The sequence below is a fragment of the Anomalospiza imberbis genome, unplaced genomic scaffold (assembly GCF_031753505.1).
Source record: "Anomalospiza imberbis isolate Cuckoo-Finch-1a 21T00152 unplaced genomic scaffold, ASM3175350v1 scaffold_53, whole genome shotgun sequence".
NCBI lineage: Eukaryota > Metazoa > Chordata > Aves > Passeriformes > Viduidae > Anomalospiza > Anomalospiza imberbis.
The window spans coordinates 478,351-495,111 of record NW_027100141.1 but is presented as its reverse complement, the minus strand read 5'-3'; the positions used below and the strand labels follow the sequence as shown (position 1 = coordinate 495,111).

General features: G+C 51.8%; 3 protein-coding genes across 3 annotated transcripts in view; 2 read left to right on the top strand and 1 right to left on the bottom strand.

Moving 5' to 3' along the window:
* Positions 1-16,761, top strand: part of LOC137467193 (zinc finger protein 850-like) — a 528,258-nt gene that overhangs the window by 286,672 nt on the left and 224,825 nt on the right. The window lies entirely within an intron of this gene.
* Positions 1-16,761, bottom strand: part of LOC137467192 (zinc finger protein 271-like) — a 443,780-nt gene that overhangs the window by 211,135 nt on the left and 215,884 nt on the right. The window lies entirely within an intron of this gene.
* On the top strand, positions 7,073-8,157 carry LOC137467175 (olfactory receptor 14I1-like). The gene has a single exon (XM_068178717.1). The coding sequence runs from the start codon at positions 7,189-7,191 to the stop codon at positions 8,155-8,157; it is 969 nt and encodes a 322-aa protein (XP_068034818.1). The 5' UTR covers positions 7,073-7,188.

The following is a 16,761-nucleotide window of genomic DNA, read 5'->3' as shown; positions in this document are numbered from 1 at the left end:
AGAGCTTTCCCACCCTCCAGCAGACGCCCTGGTTCCCTGCAGGTGCCGTGGGATGGCACTCAGGAGGATCTGCTCCAAGGCCTTCCCCTGGAGCACGCTCAGGCTGCCAGGCCTATGGATCCTGGATCATCCTTCCCACCGAGCCTTCCTGTGCACGGCTGTTCCATTTGCACCTTTGCGCTCAGCTCGGACTTCTCCACTTCACCAGGAGTGCTGGGAAAGGATGGAGAGCAGCCTGGCAAGCTCTTTCTGCAGCTCCCTCTTTACCCTCGGGGAGGTAGAACATTCCACAGGAAAGCAACTGGTGCCACAAGGAGCGGGTGGCCTCAGGCACCTTTGGGGATGGAACAAGGCCTTGGTTTGACATGAGTAAGCACAAGCAATTCACATGAGTAAACAAGTAATTAGCACAGACATGCCTAAGTACTTAGCACCAGTTAGCATAACAAAAACCTGGCAGGCCTAACTTGACATGAGAGTGACCTGACAAAAAGCTTTAGACACAGTCTACCAGAAGAACTAAGGGCAAGCGTGGAATCAGCCCTGTGCAGGGAAGCCCTGAGGAAGACTTTGTGCTGCTTTGGGGCATCGAGACCGCTCCTGGCCAGGGCCTGGACATCAGCTTCAAGTATGGGAATCTGACACAATGTATTTCTAACCTCCTGCCTATGGAATCACCTCAGCAGTGTAAAGATGGATGGTGATTTTGATACAACTCCTACATCAACCCACTGAAATTTATATGTGGCAGAGAAACACTTTAGTGGGGTGCAGACCCCTGCCCTCCTGCCAGGTCAATAAAAGGGCTTTTGGCTGACAATGCATTTGTCTGCTGATTTGTTTGAATGAGGGAGACCCCTCAGGAGTGCTGTATCCTGAGGGAACACCATTGGCCTTGGCCTGTAGGCACCTGCACAAGCTTAAAATCAGCTGCCTCAGCTTCCAGGACCTCTCTTAGCCGGCATCCTGACGTGAAGACATTGGGTGGCAAGAAGACAAGAAGCAAATTTTGAAGCTTTAAGGCAAAAATTAGTCAGTGCAGCATCACTGAGTCTTCCTGCCTTAGACAAACCCTTCTATCTGTTTGTGGATATAGAAAAAGGGGCAGCACATGGAGGGTTAGCCCAGGACTGGGGAGGATCCAGGAAACCAGTGGCCTATTTATCAAAACTGCAAGACCCTGTCAGCTGGGGGTGGCCAACCTGCACTCAGGCTGTGGCCGCGAGCGCCCCACTCGTAGAAGAAAGCAAAAAATTAACCTTTGGGGGAAAATTGAAAATATATACCCCACACTCAGTAAGGAGTATCCTCAGCTAAAAGGCTGAGAAATGGCTCACAGATTCCCAAGTACTAAAATAAGAAGCCATCTTAATAGATAATGGTTTAGAGCTAGTCGTGAGTAACCAACTCAACCCTGCCCAGTTTTAGATGGAAAACCAGGTGAGGAATTAATACATAATTGCCTACAGGTTATAAACTATCAAACTAAAGTAAGAGAGGACCTAACAGATCAACCACTCCAAGGTGGAAAACGATTGTACATCGATGGATTTTCACGGGTAATCCAGGACACAGGGTATTGGGGTGGGCTATAGCAGATGAAGAGTTAGTGGCCCTAGAAAAAGGAAAGTCACCTTACAACTGGTCAGCCCAAGCATGTGAGTTGTATGCCCTAAAGTGAGCTCTGGAAATATTCACACAGAAAAGAGAAACAATATATACAGACTCAAAATATGCTTTTGGAGTAGTGCATACCTTTGGAAAACTTTGGGAAGAGAGTGGGCTATTAAATTCAAGGGGAAAGGAACTAAAAACTTCTTTTAGAAGTGTTAAAAACCTTACAAATACCAGAAGAAGTGGCAGCAGTATATGTTAAAGGACATAAAAAAGGGGTGACTCAAGAAGCACGAGGGAACCATTTAGCAGATTTAGATGCTAAGAATGCAGCCGAATCAGGGACAGGAAAACTAATGATAGCATTGACCTCCATGAGAGAAATGGAATAAGTCCCCGTATTCAGTGAGACAGAAGAGAAAAAATTCCTTAAAACAGGAGCCAAGAAAGAAAACAAAGGGAAGTGGATATTAGCAGATGGGAGGCAAATGTTGAATAAACCCCTTGGCAGGAAAATGCTCAAAGGCATACATGGGACAACACACTGGGGTACACAAGCGCTAAGTGATCATTTTCTAAGGGACTGGGCCTGCATAGGAATTTTTGGGATAGCTAAGCAGGTAATTGAAAGGTGTGAGATATGCCAACAAGTAAATGAGAAGGTCATGAGGAAAACACCAGGGGAGGGCGAGAACTAGCCTTACAGCCCTTTCAAAACATCCATGGAGACTTTACCGAGCTTCCCCAGGTACAACGGTGGAAGTTTTTAGTAGTGATAGTAGGTAACCTGACTCATTGGGTAGAGGCGGTACTCCATGGAATTACACACTCCCTGGGAGTAAATGGGAATTACACACTCCATGGCATCCACAGAGTTCTGGTCACATTGAGAGGATGAATCAAACTCTTGAAAGAGCTCTAGGTAAGCTGATGATGGAAACCCAGATGTCATACATAAAATGTCTCCCTTTAGCCTTATTAAGAATTAGAACCCAACCCCGGTCAGATCTGGGGGTCACACCCTATGAAATGACGTTTGGGTTACCCTTTTTGACCTCACCCCAGAGGGTTGCCATATCTGAGGAAGGGGAAGCCAATGCCGAGAAATACGTTATGTCTATAGCAGAAACCTTAGAAGGGCTAAGACATAAAGGGGCAATTCCTCAACCTACCACCCTGGATTTCAGAGTCCATAACATTAATTCTGAGGATTTGATCAGGTAATGATCAAGTCATGGAGAGATCAGCCTTTAACTCCTCAATGGGAAGGTCCCTTTCAGGAACTGCTCACCACCAAATCAGCCGTGTGAACTGCAGAGTGGGGATGGACTCCTGCCAACAGATGGACTCATGCCAACAGAATTACAGGCCCTGTGGGAAAAACCCAATGAGTGGACTGTAACATCCAGGCCAGGTGAAACGAGATTGACTCTCAGGCGGGGACTGAGAGACAACCAGAAAGACAACAAACCCAAAAAGTAGAGTCAAGCTTCTACCAACCAGTTTGAGAACTGTCTTCCTGTTTTAATGGGTGAGAATTACCAGCACCTGTTGAGGGGAAGTACACAAGGGACCATAAGAGGTAATGGGGCAGCATCCTTAAGAAGTAAGACAAGGAATAGAGGGCAAGACCGGGTTGGCCCCTTTGTTCACTTCCAAGAAGACTCCATAGCCCTGCTGTGGGTAGCAACCCCGTAGGCATGGTAAGGTAGGGACAAAAGGCCATATCGGATCACTGTCATTCCCCAACTGTCTTTGAATACAACAGGGACTGGAGGGCGAGACCGAGCTGGCCTCTGGACCCCTAAGATACACTGACTATGGGTAGTAACCACATAGGCATGATAGATGGGAGTCAAAGCCATCCTGGACCTCTGTTAGGCCCTTTTGTCCATTCCAAATAAGTGTGTCTAAGGAAAACCTCAGATTTTTCTCCTGTTCCCACTGTCCTTGCCCACATCAACAGATACTAGTATGACTCATTCAAGAGAGAGAGAATTTTTTTTTTACTTAATTGTTCCAGCAAAATGACTTGTAAAAACAGAAAACGGGGGGTTGTTACAGATGAGTAATCCTATGGTTGACTCTCACAATTAAGGGGTGAATATTAATATATGTTAAGTTGTGTAGATGTATAGTTATCTTTCCCTTCCCCCTTGCATGGCTATCACGGGATGCCCTCAGTAGTCAGGGCATTTGGGAGGGTCGGCTTGTTGCTATGGCAGCACCTGACCTCCAATCAAGCTGTAAGAAAGTGATCTCCACCACTGGACAGCGAAGGAGGAGTGGATTGACAAGACTTTGGGAGGGGCTGGAGCTATAAAAGACAGAACATCCATTTTGTAGATGAGCACACGGTGACTGAATCCTTTGCTCCTGGTGCTGTATTCTTTACTTTATTCAGTCTTCTGCTGTATTTTGATAAGGTCTTATTAAACCAGTTAAATTATTGAAAGTGAAAATTGTTTCTCACATGGGGTTGGGGAATGTGGGGCAAGGTTGTCCACACTGGGTCAGACCTCAAGGTAAAACTTCTCAGACCTGGCCAGACTTCCTTAGGAGCGGCCCTACATCAATATCAATCACAGAATGCTGCAATCAGCTCTTCTCTAAAGAGAACAGTAATAAAGACACTCTTTAAAATAGGAATACATATTTCTTAGAAGCTCTTTGAAATGTTTCTCCATAACTGTAAAAGGAAACCTTCTTAATGAACTGCATTAGAGCAGAGGGAAATCAAGACACAGCCATGGCTTCTCAGGACTTGCTTCATCCTAATGAGAACCGTGGTGCATTTGCAGCTGAGCCCTGGAACCTCAGGGCCTGAGAGGAGATTGCACAAACCTGTCCAGGAGTCAAAGTCAGAGAAAAAACCCAAAGTTTCTTAAGCCATTAATGGGTGCCACTGAGGTCCATCCCCAATGCAGGCTCCTCATGGACTCCTTGGAGGAGAGAACTTGAGGCCAGGATAGCACAAAAATCTCTCAGGGACTCATAGTGAAAAGGACAATCCAAAGTACCCTTAATTACTTGAGTATCTCAAAGCATCAATGAGCCCCACTAAGTGTCAGTACAAAGCTCTCAAGGTACTCATTAAAACAGATAATTTCAGGCTGTGATTGAACAATCTTTCTCACAGAATTTGTATCAAAAGGGAAACACCAAGCACCTTAAAAGAACTGAAGCACCTTGAAGCATTAATGAGCCCCACTGAGTGTTGTTCCTGACAAAGCCTCTCCTGGGACTAATTACAGCAGATAATTGGAGGCCATGACTGCACAAAGCTCTCAGTGACTCCAAGGCAAAAGCCAAAGCCAAAGTGCTTTGAAAAACCTGCATTCCCTGGGAGCATGAAGGAGCCCCCAGGGCCATTCCTGAGCAAGGCTCCCCAGGGACTCCTTCCAGCAGATCCTTGAGGCCACTGGGATGTGGGCTAGGGGGGGATGCTGAGGGCAGGACAAGGGGGTGACAGTGCCCAGCCTGGCTGGGGCTGTGCCAGGAGGCCCCAGTGCCTCAGGACAAGGTGTCTCCTGACAGCCCTTGGTGGCACAGACCCTGCTGTGCCCCAGGGCACCAAGACTTGGCTTCTCTTTGTCCCCACCTGTCATCAGTGCCTCCAGTTCTCTGCTCTGCCTGGGGCCTGGGGACACTTTCTCAGTCGTGTCCCTCAGTGGGACCCATTAAAAGTCAAAGAAACTTTGGAGTTGGATTCTGACTTGGAGCTCTGGAGAGGTTTCTGCAGCTCCCTCTCAGGGCCTGATGTTCAGGGCCTGAGCACAAAGCCCCAGAGGGTCATTAAAGTCCTTGTGCTGTGTCTGTGCTGCTGAGCTGGGCCGGGCTCCTGGCACAGAGGGTGATCCTGGCAACCAAGGAGAGCTTCAAAAGCACATTTCTCTGTATGAGCAGCTCTTCTCCCAGCCCAGCAGGGCTGGGGCACTGCCTGCAGCCAGCCCGGGCACAGCACAGAGGCACAGAGAGCTTCCATCAGTCAGGGCTGGGAAGGTGCTGAGAAGTGCCTGGGGCAGAATCCCTGGCAGCCCTTGGCACAGGAACCTCTGGCTGCAGGACAATGCAGCTGCAGCTCCTGGAGTGATCTCCTACAGCTGGAACATCCCAATGCCCACAGACCCTGTGAGTACAACTCTGAGTATTTCTGGTGCAGGTCAGGTGAAATGCTCATGAAGCTCTGATATGCTGAGGGCTTCTGATTGGTCATAGAATATTTGCAAGACAATGATTTTGGTAAAAATGAGCACATTTCCTAAAACTTTGTATTCAGTTTCCTACTATTGAAGAATTGCAGGGAGGGGGGATAAATATTAATGGTTGATTAGGAATTTTGACAAGCACCTGAGACATCCAAACTGTTACTTTTAGTGATCACAGAAGGTGATCTACTTTTAGGGTTCACAGAAGATCCCTAATGTGCTTTCAGCCACTCTGCCCATGGACAGCACCAGCATCACCTCTGCTGGAGCCATCAGGCTCAGTCTGAGCTGTCCTTTTTACAAGCTGCAAACAGAACCTGCCCCCAGCCAGTGCCCTGCAAACAGGCAGGGTTCTGTCAGGCCAAGGAGAGTGCACAGAGATTTGGGGTCTGTGAGTGCTGGCAGGGAGAGCTCAGGCACAGGGAAACACCTGCAGGAGGAAAATCCCCAGGAAGCAGAGAGAAGATCAGGGAAGGAGAGAAAGCAAAACCCAGAAATGCTGTGGCAGGGAGAGTTTAGAGATGTCCAGAGGATCCCCTCCAGTGCAGCCCCTTCCTCTGAACAAGCCCCCTCCCTCCTGTCCCCCCAGCCAAGCCTCTGCCCTCAGGGCCGGGGCTCCAAGGCGTGCAGCCCCTCCTGTGCAGGCAGAGCTGCAGCAGAGCCATGGGGCAGCTCTGCAGCCCCGGGCCCAGTTCCCTCTGCAGAGCACAGGGCTGGGAGCAGCTGCCCGGCACTGGGGGCTCTGGGAGGGGGCACAGCTGGCTCAGGGTGACACAGCTGTCCCCAGTGCCCGGCTCTGGGCAATGCTGTCAGTGCAGCCAGGGAAGGAGCTGCATCTCCCTGCATCCAGTGCCATCAGAAGGACACTTGGAAGTCTCCCTGAGATTCCAGTCCAAGCTGGGAGCTTCAATCCAGGGTGCAAACCTGTCCTAGAGCATCTCTGAGTTACAAATGTGGAGCAGGGCTGTGGTGGATCCATCTGTCTCAGTAGCACCATAGCGTTTTTAAAAGAAACATGAGAGTGTGAACATCCTTCATTTGAAAAAGTGAAAGCCCAGAGAAACTCCAAAGAGAATGAAGTGACAGACCATCTCCCCTCAGTCTCCACTCATAATCTTCCCTCAGGGAACTCTGTTCTACCAGACAGATGCAGGAATGTTGAGTGTTTCTGAAATCCAAGAATACCAGGAGAGACATGGGGGGAGCTTAAAATGAAAATCTCTAAACTCTTAAACACAGAAGAGTGTCTGTGTGTGTTAGAGAGGAGGGTGTATGGGAAATGGCTTTGATTTTGGTTACAGGTATCTCCTCTAACTCTTCAATGTCCTTTTCTCTATGAACAGGTCCCCATGTGCAGCCACAGCCAATGTCCAACAGCAGCTCCATCAGCCACTTCCTCCTGCTGGCACTGGCAGACACGCGGCAGCTGCAGCTCCTGCACTTCTGCCTCTTCCTGGGCATCTCCCTGGCTGCCCTCCTGGGCAACGGCCTCATCATCAGCGCCGTAGCCTGCGGCCACCACCTGCACACGCCCATGTTCTTCTTCCTGCTCAACCTGGCCCTCAGCGACCTGGGCTCCATCTGCACCACTGTCCCCAAAGCCATGCACAATTCCCTCTGGGACACCACCACCATCTCCTACACAGGATGTGCTGCTCAGCTCTTTTTCTTTATGTTCTTCGTCTCAGCAGAGCTTTCCCTCCTGACCATCATGTGCTACGACCGCTACGTGTCCATCTGCAAACCCCTGCACTACGGGACCCTCCTGGGCAGCAGAGCTTGTGCCCACATGGCAGCAGCTGCCTGGGCCAGTGCCTTTCTCAATGCTCTCATGCACACGGCCAATACATTTTCCCTGCCCCTGTGCCATGGCAATGCCCTGGGCCAGTTCTTCTGTGAAATCCCACAGATCCTCAAGCTCTCCTGCTCCAAATCCCACCTCAGGGAACTTGCGCTCCTTGCTGTTAGTGCCTGTTTAGGACTTGGCTGTTTTGTGTTCATGGTTTTCTCCTATGTGCAGATCTTCAGGGCCGTGCTGAGGATCCCCTCTGAGCAGGGACGGCACAAAGCCTTTTCCACCTGCCTCCCTCACCTGGCCGTGGTCTCCCTGTTTATCAGCACTGCAGCATTTGCTCACCTGAAGCCCCCCTCCATGTCCTCCCCATCCCTGGATCTGGCCCTGTCAGTTCTGTACTCGGTGGTGCCTCCAGCCCTGAACCCCCTCATCTACAGCCTGAGGAACCAGGAGCTCAAGGCTGCAGTGTGGACACTGATGATTGAATGTTTTTCAGGAACATCAAACAGCTGGCCAATTTCTGCAAATCACTTGAAATAAAAGTAATCTTTGATACTTCTTGTTGCTTTGGTTGTGGGCTTTTTTACTTTGTTTTAGTTTTTTCATCTTGTCCCCAAGAAAATGTCCTATTTTGTACCATTTTTCATTTTGTTCCCCTCCACATTCCCTGTGGCCACAGACAGTGTCAATGAAGGGCTGCGCTCTCGGTGGCTTTAAAGGAACTCAAGGATGTCCCAGCAGAGTTTTCTGCAGAGATGCCCTTTTGTTGCCTTCTCTGGAGCTGCAGCAGCAATGTCTGTGTGCAGAGCTGGGGGCAGATCAGTGCTGGCACAGCAGCTGTGCCCAGCAGCAGCAGCACTTGGTGTTGCCAGTGCTGCTCCCATGGCCCTGCCCCGCTGCCCTGGTGGCCCTGGTGTTGCTGCAGGGCCTGAGTGCTCTCGGGGCCGGGCACAGTCCTGGGGGTGGCAGTGCCGGGGCTGCAGCAGGGACAGCCCATGGGCACTGCTGGGGCAGCGCTGACGCCTCAGGCAGGGCCTGGGGGCTCCAGGCTCCTTGCCCAGGCTCTCTCAAGAACACGGCCAGGCCAATGATCAGCACAGAAAACCCCCGTGAGCAGCCCCAGGCTGGCCGTGGGCAGGCTGGGGGCAAACAGCATGGCTGGTGCTCTGCAAGGGCCCTGGGGAAGACGGGAAGGAGCAGCAGAGCAGGGGCTGATCCATCTCCAGTGCGCTGGACAGCCCAGGGCAGCGTCCCAGAGCGTCCTCATGGAGCTGCCAACAACATCCCCCCTCTGCAGCCCTGGCCTCTCCCCCAGCTCACACAGGTGCCGCATCCTTGCAGGCACAGCCACGGCAGCACTGGCTCAGGAGCCCCTGTTTGCATTGCACACAGCAGGCGGGAGCACCCCCATGCTGCTGCTGTGGGGACATGAACCTGAGGGAGCACAAATGCCATCAGCCCCTGGGGCCAGGAAGGGCTGGGGGACGCCAGGGAAACCACTCAGCTTTGTCCTGGCCTCTGCAGTCAGCCAGAAAGTTTGTTCCCATCAGCTGGGAGTTTCCTGTCCCACTGCAGACGCTGTTGCTCAGAGCCAGGGCTGCCTGGCAGCCACCCCCAAACTGCCCCGAGCATTTCCTTGGCTTCACCTTTGCTTTCTTTACTCTTCCTGCTACCAATTTCTTCCCACTGCCCACTCCTATTCCCTCCCTTGCACCCAGCCCATCCCTGTTTGCCCTCTCCTCTCTTCCCCCACTCCCCATTCCAGTTCCTGACTTGGCACCATGGGAACGGCCCTTGGGGAGCAGGATCATCCCACAAGTGCTGCAGGAATTGTCTGCAGGCTCCTGCAGTGCCTCGTGCTGCTCCCTAGCCAGAGGCACCCAGGCCAGGGGGGCACATCTGGGCTGCTGTGTCTGGCTGTGGGGCTGCCTGTTCTGGGCAGTGAGGAGGGGCTGCAGAGGCTCTGCAGGACTGACAGGATGGGCTTTGGGGCTGTGAGGAGGAGCTGAGGGACCTGGGCTGCTGGAGCTTCTGAAGAGGAGGCCCAGGGCTCCTCCTGCAACTGCTCCAAGGGTGGTTTCATAGAATCATAGAATCGGCGAGGCTGGAAAAGACCTTGGAGATCATCAAGTCCAACCTGTGCCCTGACACCGCCTTGTCTCCCCTGAGCCTCCACTTCTCCAGGATAAACAACCCCAGCTCCCTCCATCTGCTCCTCACAGGACTTGAGCTCCAGACCCCTCACCTGCCTTGTTGCCCTTCTCTGGACACGCTCCAGCCCCTCCATGTCCTTCCTAAATTAGGGGGGGCAGAGAACTGGACACAGACCTCGAGATGCTGCCCAACCAGTGCTGAGCACAGGGGAAGAATCACTGCCCTGCTCCTGCTGGCCACACCATTCCTGATCCAGGCCAGGAGCCATTGGCCTTCTTGGCCACCTGGGCACACTGCTGGCTCATGTCCAGCCTGCTGTCCATCAGTCCCTGCAGGTCCCTTTCTGCCTGGCTGCTGTCTAGCCACTCTGTCCCCAGCCTGTAGCGCTGCAGGGGTTGTTGTGGCCAAAGTTCAGGACCTGGCACATGGACTTGTTAAACCTCACCTTGTTGGATTTGGGCCCTGGATCCAGCCTGTCCAGGGCCCTGTGAAGAGCCCTCCTAAGCTCCAGCAGATCAACACTCCCCGCCAGCTTGGTGTCACCACGGTTCCATGAGGCCCCAAAGTGTCCCAATGGTGTCCATGATTCTGTGAGGCCTCCCAGTGTCACAATGTCCCATTGGTGTCTCAAAGTCCTTTGGATCCTTGGGCCCCGCAGTGTCACAATGGATCCTTGGTTCCATGAGGTCTGGCAGGGCAGCAATGCTCTCCTTGGTTCCCGCTGTCTCCCACACCTCCCACTGTCAGGCTATAGAAGGACACCTGGCCGATGAAGGGGAGTGGGAGTGGGTACCTACACAAGGAGATAATAATAAAAATCCCTCCCAACCCCCTCTCCCAAGCCAGGTGCCACTTTAGATTCTGTATGATCCCCTGGACCTGGAGAGTCAGCCAGATGGTTTAGAAGAAAATTATCTGCCCAGTGAGCCTCCCAATTATGATTCAGCTGTGAGACAGATCAGCACCTCTAACATCAAAAAGGAAAGAAGGGTAATCGTGGTGGGTGACTCCCTCCTGAGGGGAACAGAGGGCCCCATATGTCGACCAGTCCCACCCCACAGGGACGTCTGCTGCCTCCCTGGGGCCTGGGTACAGGATATCACTGACACACTGCCTGGGCTGATTCAGCCCTCTGATTATTGCCCACTGCTGATACCCCAGGCTGGCAGTGATGAGATTGAGAAGAGGAGTGTCAGGGCAATTAAAAGGGACTTTAGGGCATTGGGTCAGGTGGTTAATAGGACAGGGGCACAGACAGTCTTTTCCCCAGTCCCTTTGGAGTCTGAGAAAAACGCTGAAAGCAATAGGAGAGCTCACATTATCAACGAGTGGCTCGAGGGTTGGTGTCATCATCAAAATTTGGGATTCTTTAATCATGGGGCAACTTTTACAGAAGGGAAGGGGATGCAGCTGGGTTGTCTGGAAGCAGGCTTGTGGGTGGTAAGCCTGAGCTAGGGGTGAAATCAGCAGCCCAGATGAGGTGCATGTACACCAATGCACACAGCATGGGTGACAAACAAGAAGAGCTGGAGGCCATGGTGCAGCAGCAGAGCTATGATGTAATTGCCACCACAGAAACAGGGTGGGACGACTCACATGGCTGGAGCGCTGCACTGGATGGCTGCAAGCTCTTCAGGACAGACAGGAAAGGGAGAAGAGGTGGAGGGGTGGCCCTTTACATTAGGGAGGGTTTTGACACCATAAGTATTGAAACTTATGAAGATGGAGCTGAATTTCTATGGGTAAGATTTAGGGGGAAGGCCGACAAGGCTGACATCCTACTGGGAGTCTGTTATCGTCCCCCAGCCAGGAAGAAGTGGTGGACAGGTTATTTTTCAAGCAGCTCGAGAATGTTTCTGGATCATCAGCCCTTGTTCTTGTAGGTGACTTTAATCTGCTGGACATCTGCTGGGGACTCAATACAGCTGAAATGAGGCAGTCTAGGAAATATTTAGAGTTTGTGGAGGACAATTTTTTGTCGCAGCTGGTGAGTGAGCCCACGAGGAGAGGGACTATGTTGGATCTGTTGTTTATAAATAGAGATGGGCTGGTGGGAGATGTGGTGGTTGGAGGCCGCTTGGGGCACAGTGATCTTGAAATTATAGAATTCTCATGGTGAAGTCAGGAGGAACACTAATAAGGCTTTTACATTGGACTTCGGAGGGCAGACTTTGGCCTACTTAGGAGACTTATTCAGAGAGTTCCTTGGGAAGCAGCCCTTAAAAACAAAGGAGTTCAGGAAAGGTGGGCGAGCTTCAAAACAGAGATCTCGAGGGCACAGGAACAGACTGTCCCTGTATGCCAAAAGATGAGTCGATGAGACAAACATCTAGCGTGGATCAGCAAGGAGATTTTGAAGGTACCTAGGAATAAAAAGCGGATGTATCATCTTTGGAAGGAGGGTCAGGTCTCTCAGGAAGTATTTAAGGGGCTTGCTGGGGCATGAAGGGAAGAAATTAGGGAAGCCAAACCTCAGTTTGAACTTAAAATGTCAGCTTTTGTAAAGGATAATAAAAAATGCTTTTACAAATATATCAATGGTAAAAGGAAGGGTAAGACCAACCTTTGCTCTTTATTAGATGTGGAAGGGAATTTAATGACTGTAGATCAGGAGAAGGCAGAGGTGCTTAATGCCATTTTTTGCCTCAGTTTTTGGTAAGAAGCAAATTTGCCATCAGGACAACTGTCCTCCTGGGCTGGTAGATGGTGTCAGGGAGCAGAGTGGGCCACTGTTATCCAAGAGGAGGCAGTCAGAGAACTGCTGAGCTGCTTGGATGTTCATAAATCCATGGGACCTGATAGGATCCACCCCTGGGTGAGGAGGGAGCTGGCAGATGAGTTTGCCAAGCCGCTCTCCATCATTTACCAGCAGTCCTGGCTCACTGGTGAGGTTCCAGATGACTGGAAGCTGCTCAATGTGACACCCATTCACAGCAAGGGTGGGAAGGAGGATCCTGGTAATTCCAGGCCAGTCAGCCTGACCTCAGTACCTGGTAAGGTCATGGAACAGTTCACACTGAGTGCCATCACACAGCACTTCCAGGATGGCCAGGGTGTCAGACCCAGCCAGCAGGGGTTTAGGAGGGCTAGGTCGTGTTTGACCAACCTGGTCTCCTTCTATGACCAGGTGACCCTCCTGGTGGATGCAGGAAAGGCTGTGGATGTGTCTATTTGGACTCCAGCAAGGCCTTTGACACTGTCTCCCACAGCACACTCCTGGAAAAGCTGCAGCCCACGGCTGGGACAGGAGCACTCTGTGCTGGGTTCAGAACTGGCTGGATGGCCGGCCCAGAGAGTGGTGGTGAGCGGTGCTGCATCCAGCTGGGGACAGTCACCAGTGCTGTCCCTCAGGGCTCTGTGCTGGGGCCAGCTCTGTTCAATATTTTTATTGACCACATGGATGAGGGGATTGAGCCCTTCATTAGTAAATCTGCAGATGACACTAAGCTGGGAGCGTGTGTCCATCTGTTGGAAGGTAGGAGGGCTCTGCAGGGAGACCTGGAACAGCTGGATAGATGACAGAGTTCAATAAGTTTAAATTTAATAAATCCATGTGCAAAGTCCTGCATTTTGTCCACAATAACCCCCTGCACAGCTCTAGGCTGGGGACGGTGTGGCTGGACAGTGCCCAGGCAGAAAGGGACCTGGGGACACTGGTCGACAGCAGGCTGGACATGAGCCAGCAGTGTGCCCAGGTGGCCAAGAAGGCCAATGGCTCCTGGCCTGGATCAGGAATGGTGTGGCCAGCAGGAGCAGGGAGGTCATTCTTCCTCTGTACTTGGCACTGGTGTACTTGGCATTCTTCCCCTGTACTGGCACCGTTTATCGAGTGCTGTGTCCAGTTCTGGGCTCCCCAATTTAAGAGGGACATGGACGGGCTGGAACATATCCAGAGAAGGGCAACAAGGCTGGTGAGGGGTCTGGAATACAAGTCCTGTGAGGAATGACTGAGGGAGCTGGAGTTGTTTATCCTGGAGAAGACTCAGAGGTGACCTTATCACTCTCTACACTCCCTGAAAGGTGGTTGCAGTCAGGTGGGGTCGGTCTCTCTCCTCACAGCAACTGACAGGACCAGAGGACAGTGTCTTAAGCTGCACCAAGGGAAATTTAGGTTGGATATTAGGAAAAAAGTTTTTTATGGAAAGGGTGATAAAGTACTTGAATTGTCTGTCCAGGGAGGTGGTGGAGTCACCATCCTGGGATGTGTTTAAAAAAAGACTGGATGTGGCACTCAGTGCCATGGTTTAGCTGAGGTGGTGTTAGGGCATGGGCTGGACTTGATGATCTTGAAGGTCTCTTCCAACCCTGTAATTCTGTGATTGTGTGACATCACAGACCAGGTTGTGACATCATATAGTTGGCTGTGACATCTCTGGTTTATTATGTGACATCACAGAGCAGGCTGTGACATCAGAGCATGCCTGTATGACATCACAGAGCAGAGCAAGCTGTGAGGTCAAAGAGTGTGCTGTGACATTATAGGGTGGCTGTGTTCCATCACTGAAGGTGTTGTGACATCACAGGGTGGGTCTGTGAGCCCACAGAGGTGCTGTGTGACATGTTAAGTGAGTTCTGCCATCACAGAGCAGGCTGTGACATCACAGAGTAGGCTGTGACATCAAAGAGGAGGTTGTGATGTCACAAAGTCGGCTGTTACATTACAGTCTGGCTGTGTGACATCACAGAACAGGCTGTGAGGCCACAGAGAAGACTCTGCCATCATAGAAAAGGGCTCTGTGACATCTCTTCGCCATCCACCACTGACAGCTTTGGAAATCAGGAATTGTTTGAGCTGTTTTGCACCACTCCAGGACAATCATTCTGATACAAGAACTTAATTGTGTTTATTTCTATCACAGAACCACGTTTGTATAAAATCAGTTCTAGTATGGAAATCACTTGTGGATGGCGGAGTCATCAGACACTGCTGGGACGTTGCACATAGCTCAGGGAAGAGTGTGATTGTTATTAAATTGTGTCCTGTTCAATCGTGGTCTGTTGGCCATGAAGAGAAACTTTCTGTGCCTCTGAGTCTCACCAGTTCCTGACCCCAAAGGACACAAACCTGATGAGTTGTGGTTCCCACTCCAGTGGTGGCGCTTGGACCTCCCTCCATCCGCAGAGCAGAGCTCCCTTGTCCCAGAAAGTCCCTGGCAATGCAGGGATGAAGGAAACAGAACAGGCTGTGGGGATCAGGGGCAGGGCATGGCCAGGGATTTGGGGTGGTTGTGAGCCCAGGGCAGGACCCGGCCCTTGGCCTTGGTGAACCTCATCCAATTGTCCTGGGCCCATGGCTCCAGCCTGTCCAGATCCCTCTGCAGAGCTTCTGCCCTCCAGCACAGCCACACTCCCACCCAGCTTGGGCTCACCTGGGAACTGACTGAGGGTGCCCTCGATGGCCTTGTCCAGATCAGCAATGAAGAGATTTCACTGACCTGGCCCCAATCCTGAGCCCTGGGGACACCCCTGGGTGTGACTCCATTCCTCAGCTGCTCTGAGTGCCAGGGGTTGGATGAGGGGAATGGTGGCGAGGGGTTGGGGATAAAGTGTTATTGATTGTCAGCCATGAAGGGTCTTGATTTTCATATCTGTTCAGACTGCATTAGGAGGTGCTGGTGGTCAATATCAACTGGACATTGCTGATACCAATCTATAAACAATAAAAGAACAATTCTCTCAGCACTGTTTTCAATATGGTATATTCACTTTGAATACACTACTGAAATCTGTCTAATTAACCACAGAATTGAAAACTTCAGTTATTCCATTTTTTCTTGTCTTGGGTGTTGTGAACAAATGTTTATGAGATTTTCACACTGAATTCCTGAACTGAAGAGCTCAAGAAAGAAGAGGCCTCTGGAGAAGTAAAATTCATCAGCAGCCTCAAAGTGGCTGAGGCTCCATCCCCATCAGAGCAGCAATGACCAGCAATGGGCACAGCTTTGTGGCTGCCCCAGCTCTGGGATGGGCCCTGGGCCTGGAGCAGGAGCAGCTCTGGAGGGCCCCAAGGCCGGGCTCTTGTGCTGGCCTGGGCAGATGGGATGGCAGCAGGGGCTGCAGAGCTCTCAGCACCTCAGCCCGAGGGGAGCAGGGCACCCAGGGAGCCTCCTTTGGCCTTGGCCAAGCCCCTTCCCCCATGGCTGGGGCTGAGTCCTGGCTGAGCTGCAGCTGCTGCTGTGCCCTGGCCAGGGGCTGAGGCCGTGGGGCCAGTGGCCAGAGCAGCCTGGGCTGAGCAGAGCTGTGGGGCCAGAGCCGGCTGGGCTGTGCTGGGGAGAGGCCCTTGGTGCTGCACAGAGCTCAGGGCAGCTGGCAGAGCTTGCAGGGAGCTGGGCTGGGCTCAGAGAGCCTGGCACAGAAACCATCAGTGTCCATCCCAGCCTGGCTGAGCGTGCAGGGCAGGACTCAGCCCAGGCCTTGTGGGGCAGGGCCAGTACCTGTGCAAGGCATGGAAAACAGGCAAGTGCCCGAGAGAGGAGGCTGCTCTGTGCCCTTGGGGGCATGGACACAGCAGGAACACTCAGGAGCCCAAAGAGCCTCCATGGCTGTGCTGGAGACCAAGGCTGGAGCATGGAAATGCAGGGCTGCTGCGCCATGGGGAGGGCATTGAATTCCAGCACACACCTCAGCTCTCTGATGGTCCCGGCACCATGCTGGGCCCTGTTTCAGGCTGGAGCAGAGCAGATGTTGATGGCACAGGAGCCCTGCGGGGCTGGCAGGGACCTGCAGCTTGCAAGGTGCTCTGCTCTCCCTCAGCTCCTCTCTGAGAGATCCAATCCCAGCTCGGCACCTCAGGGCACAAGTGGCACTGCCTGGTCATGGGCACACAGCTGATGTCTGCCTGGAAAGGACCACAAGTGTTAATACTTGTACATTTCATATTATACAAGGACATGTTTATTATCTGGGTCACTTAAGTACTTTTAAGAAACAGCAATTTTCTGATGTGCTGATGGAGAAGGAGAAGAAATACTGATCTTCCTGTCTCCTTGA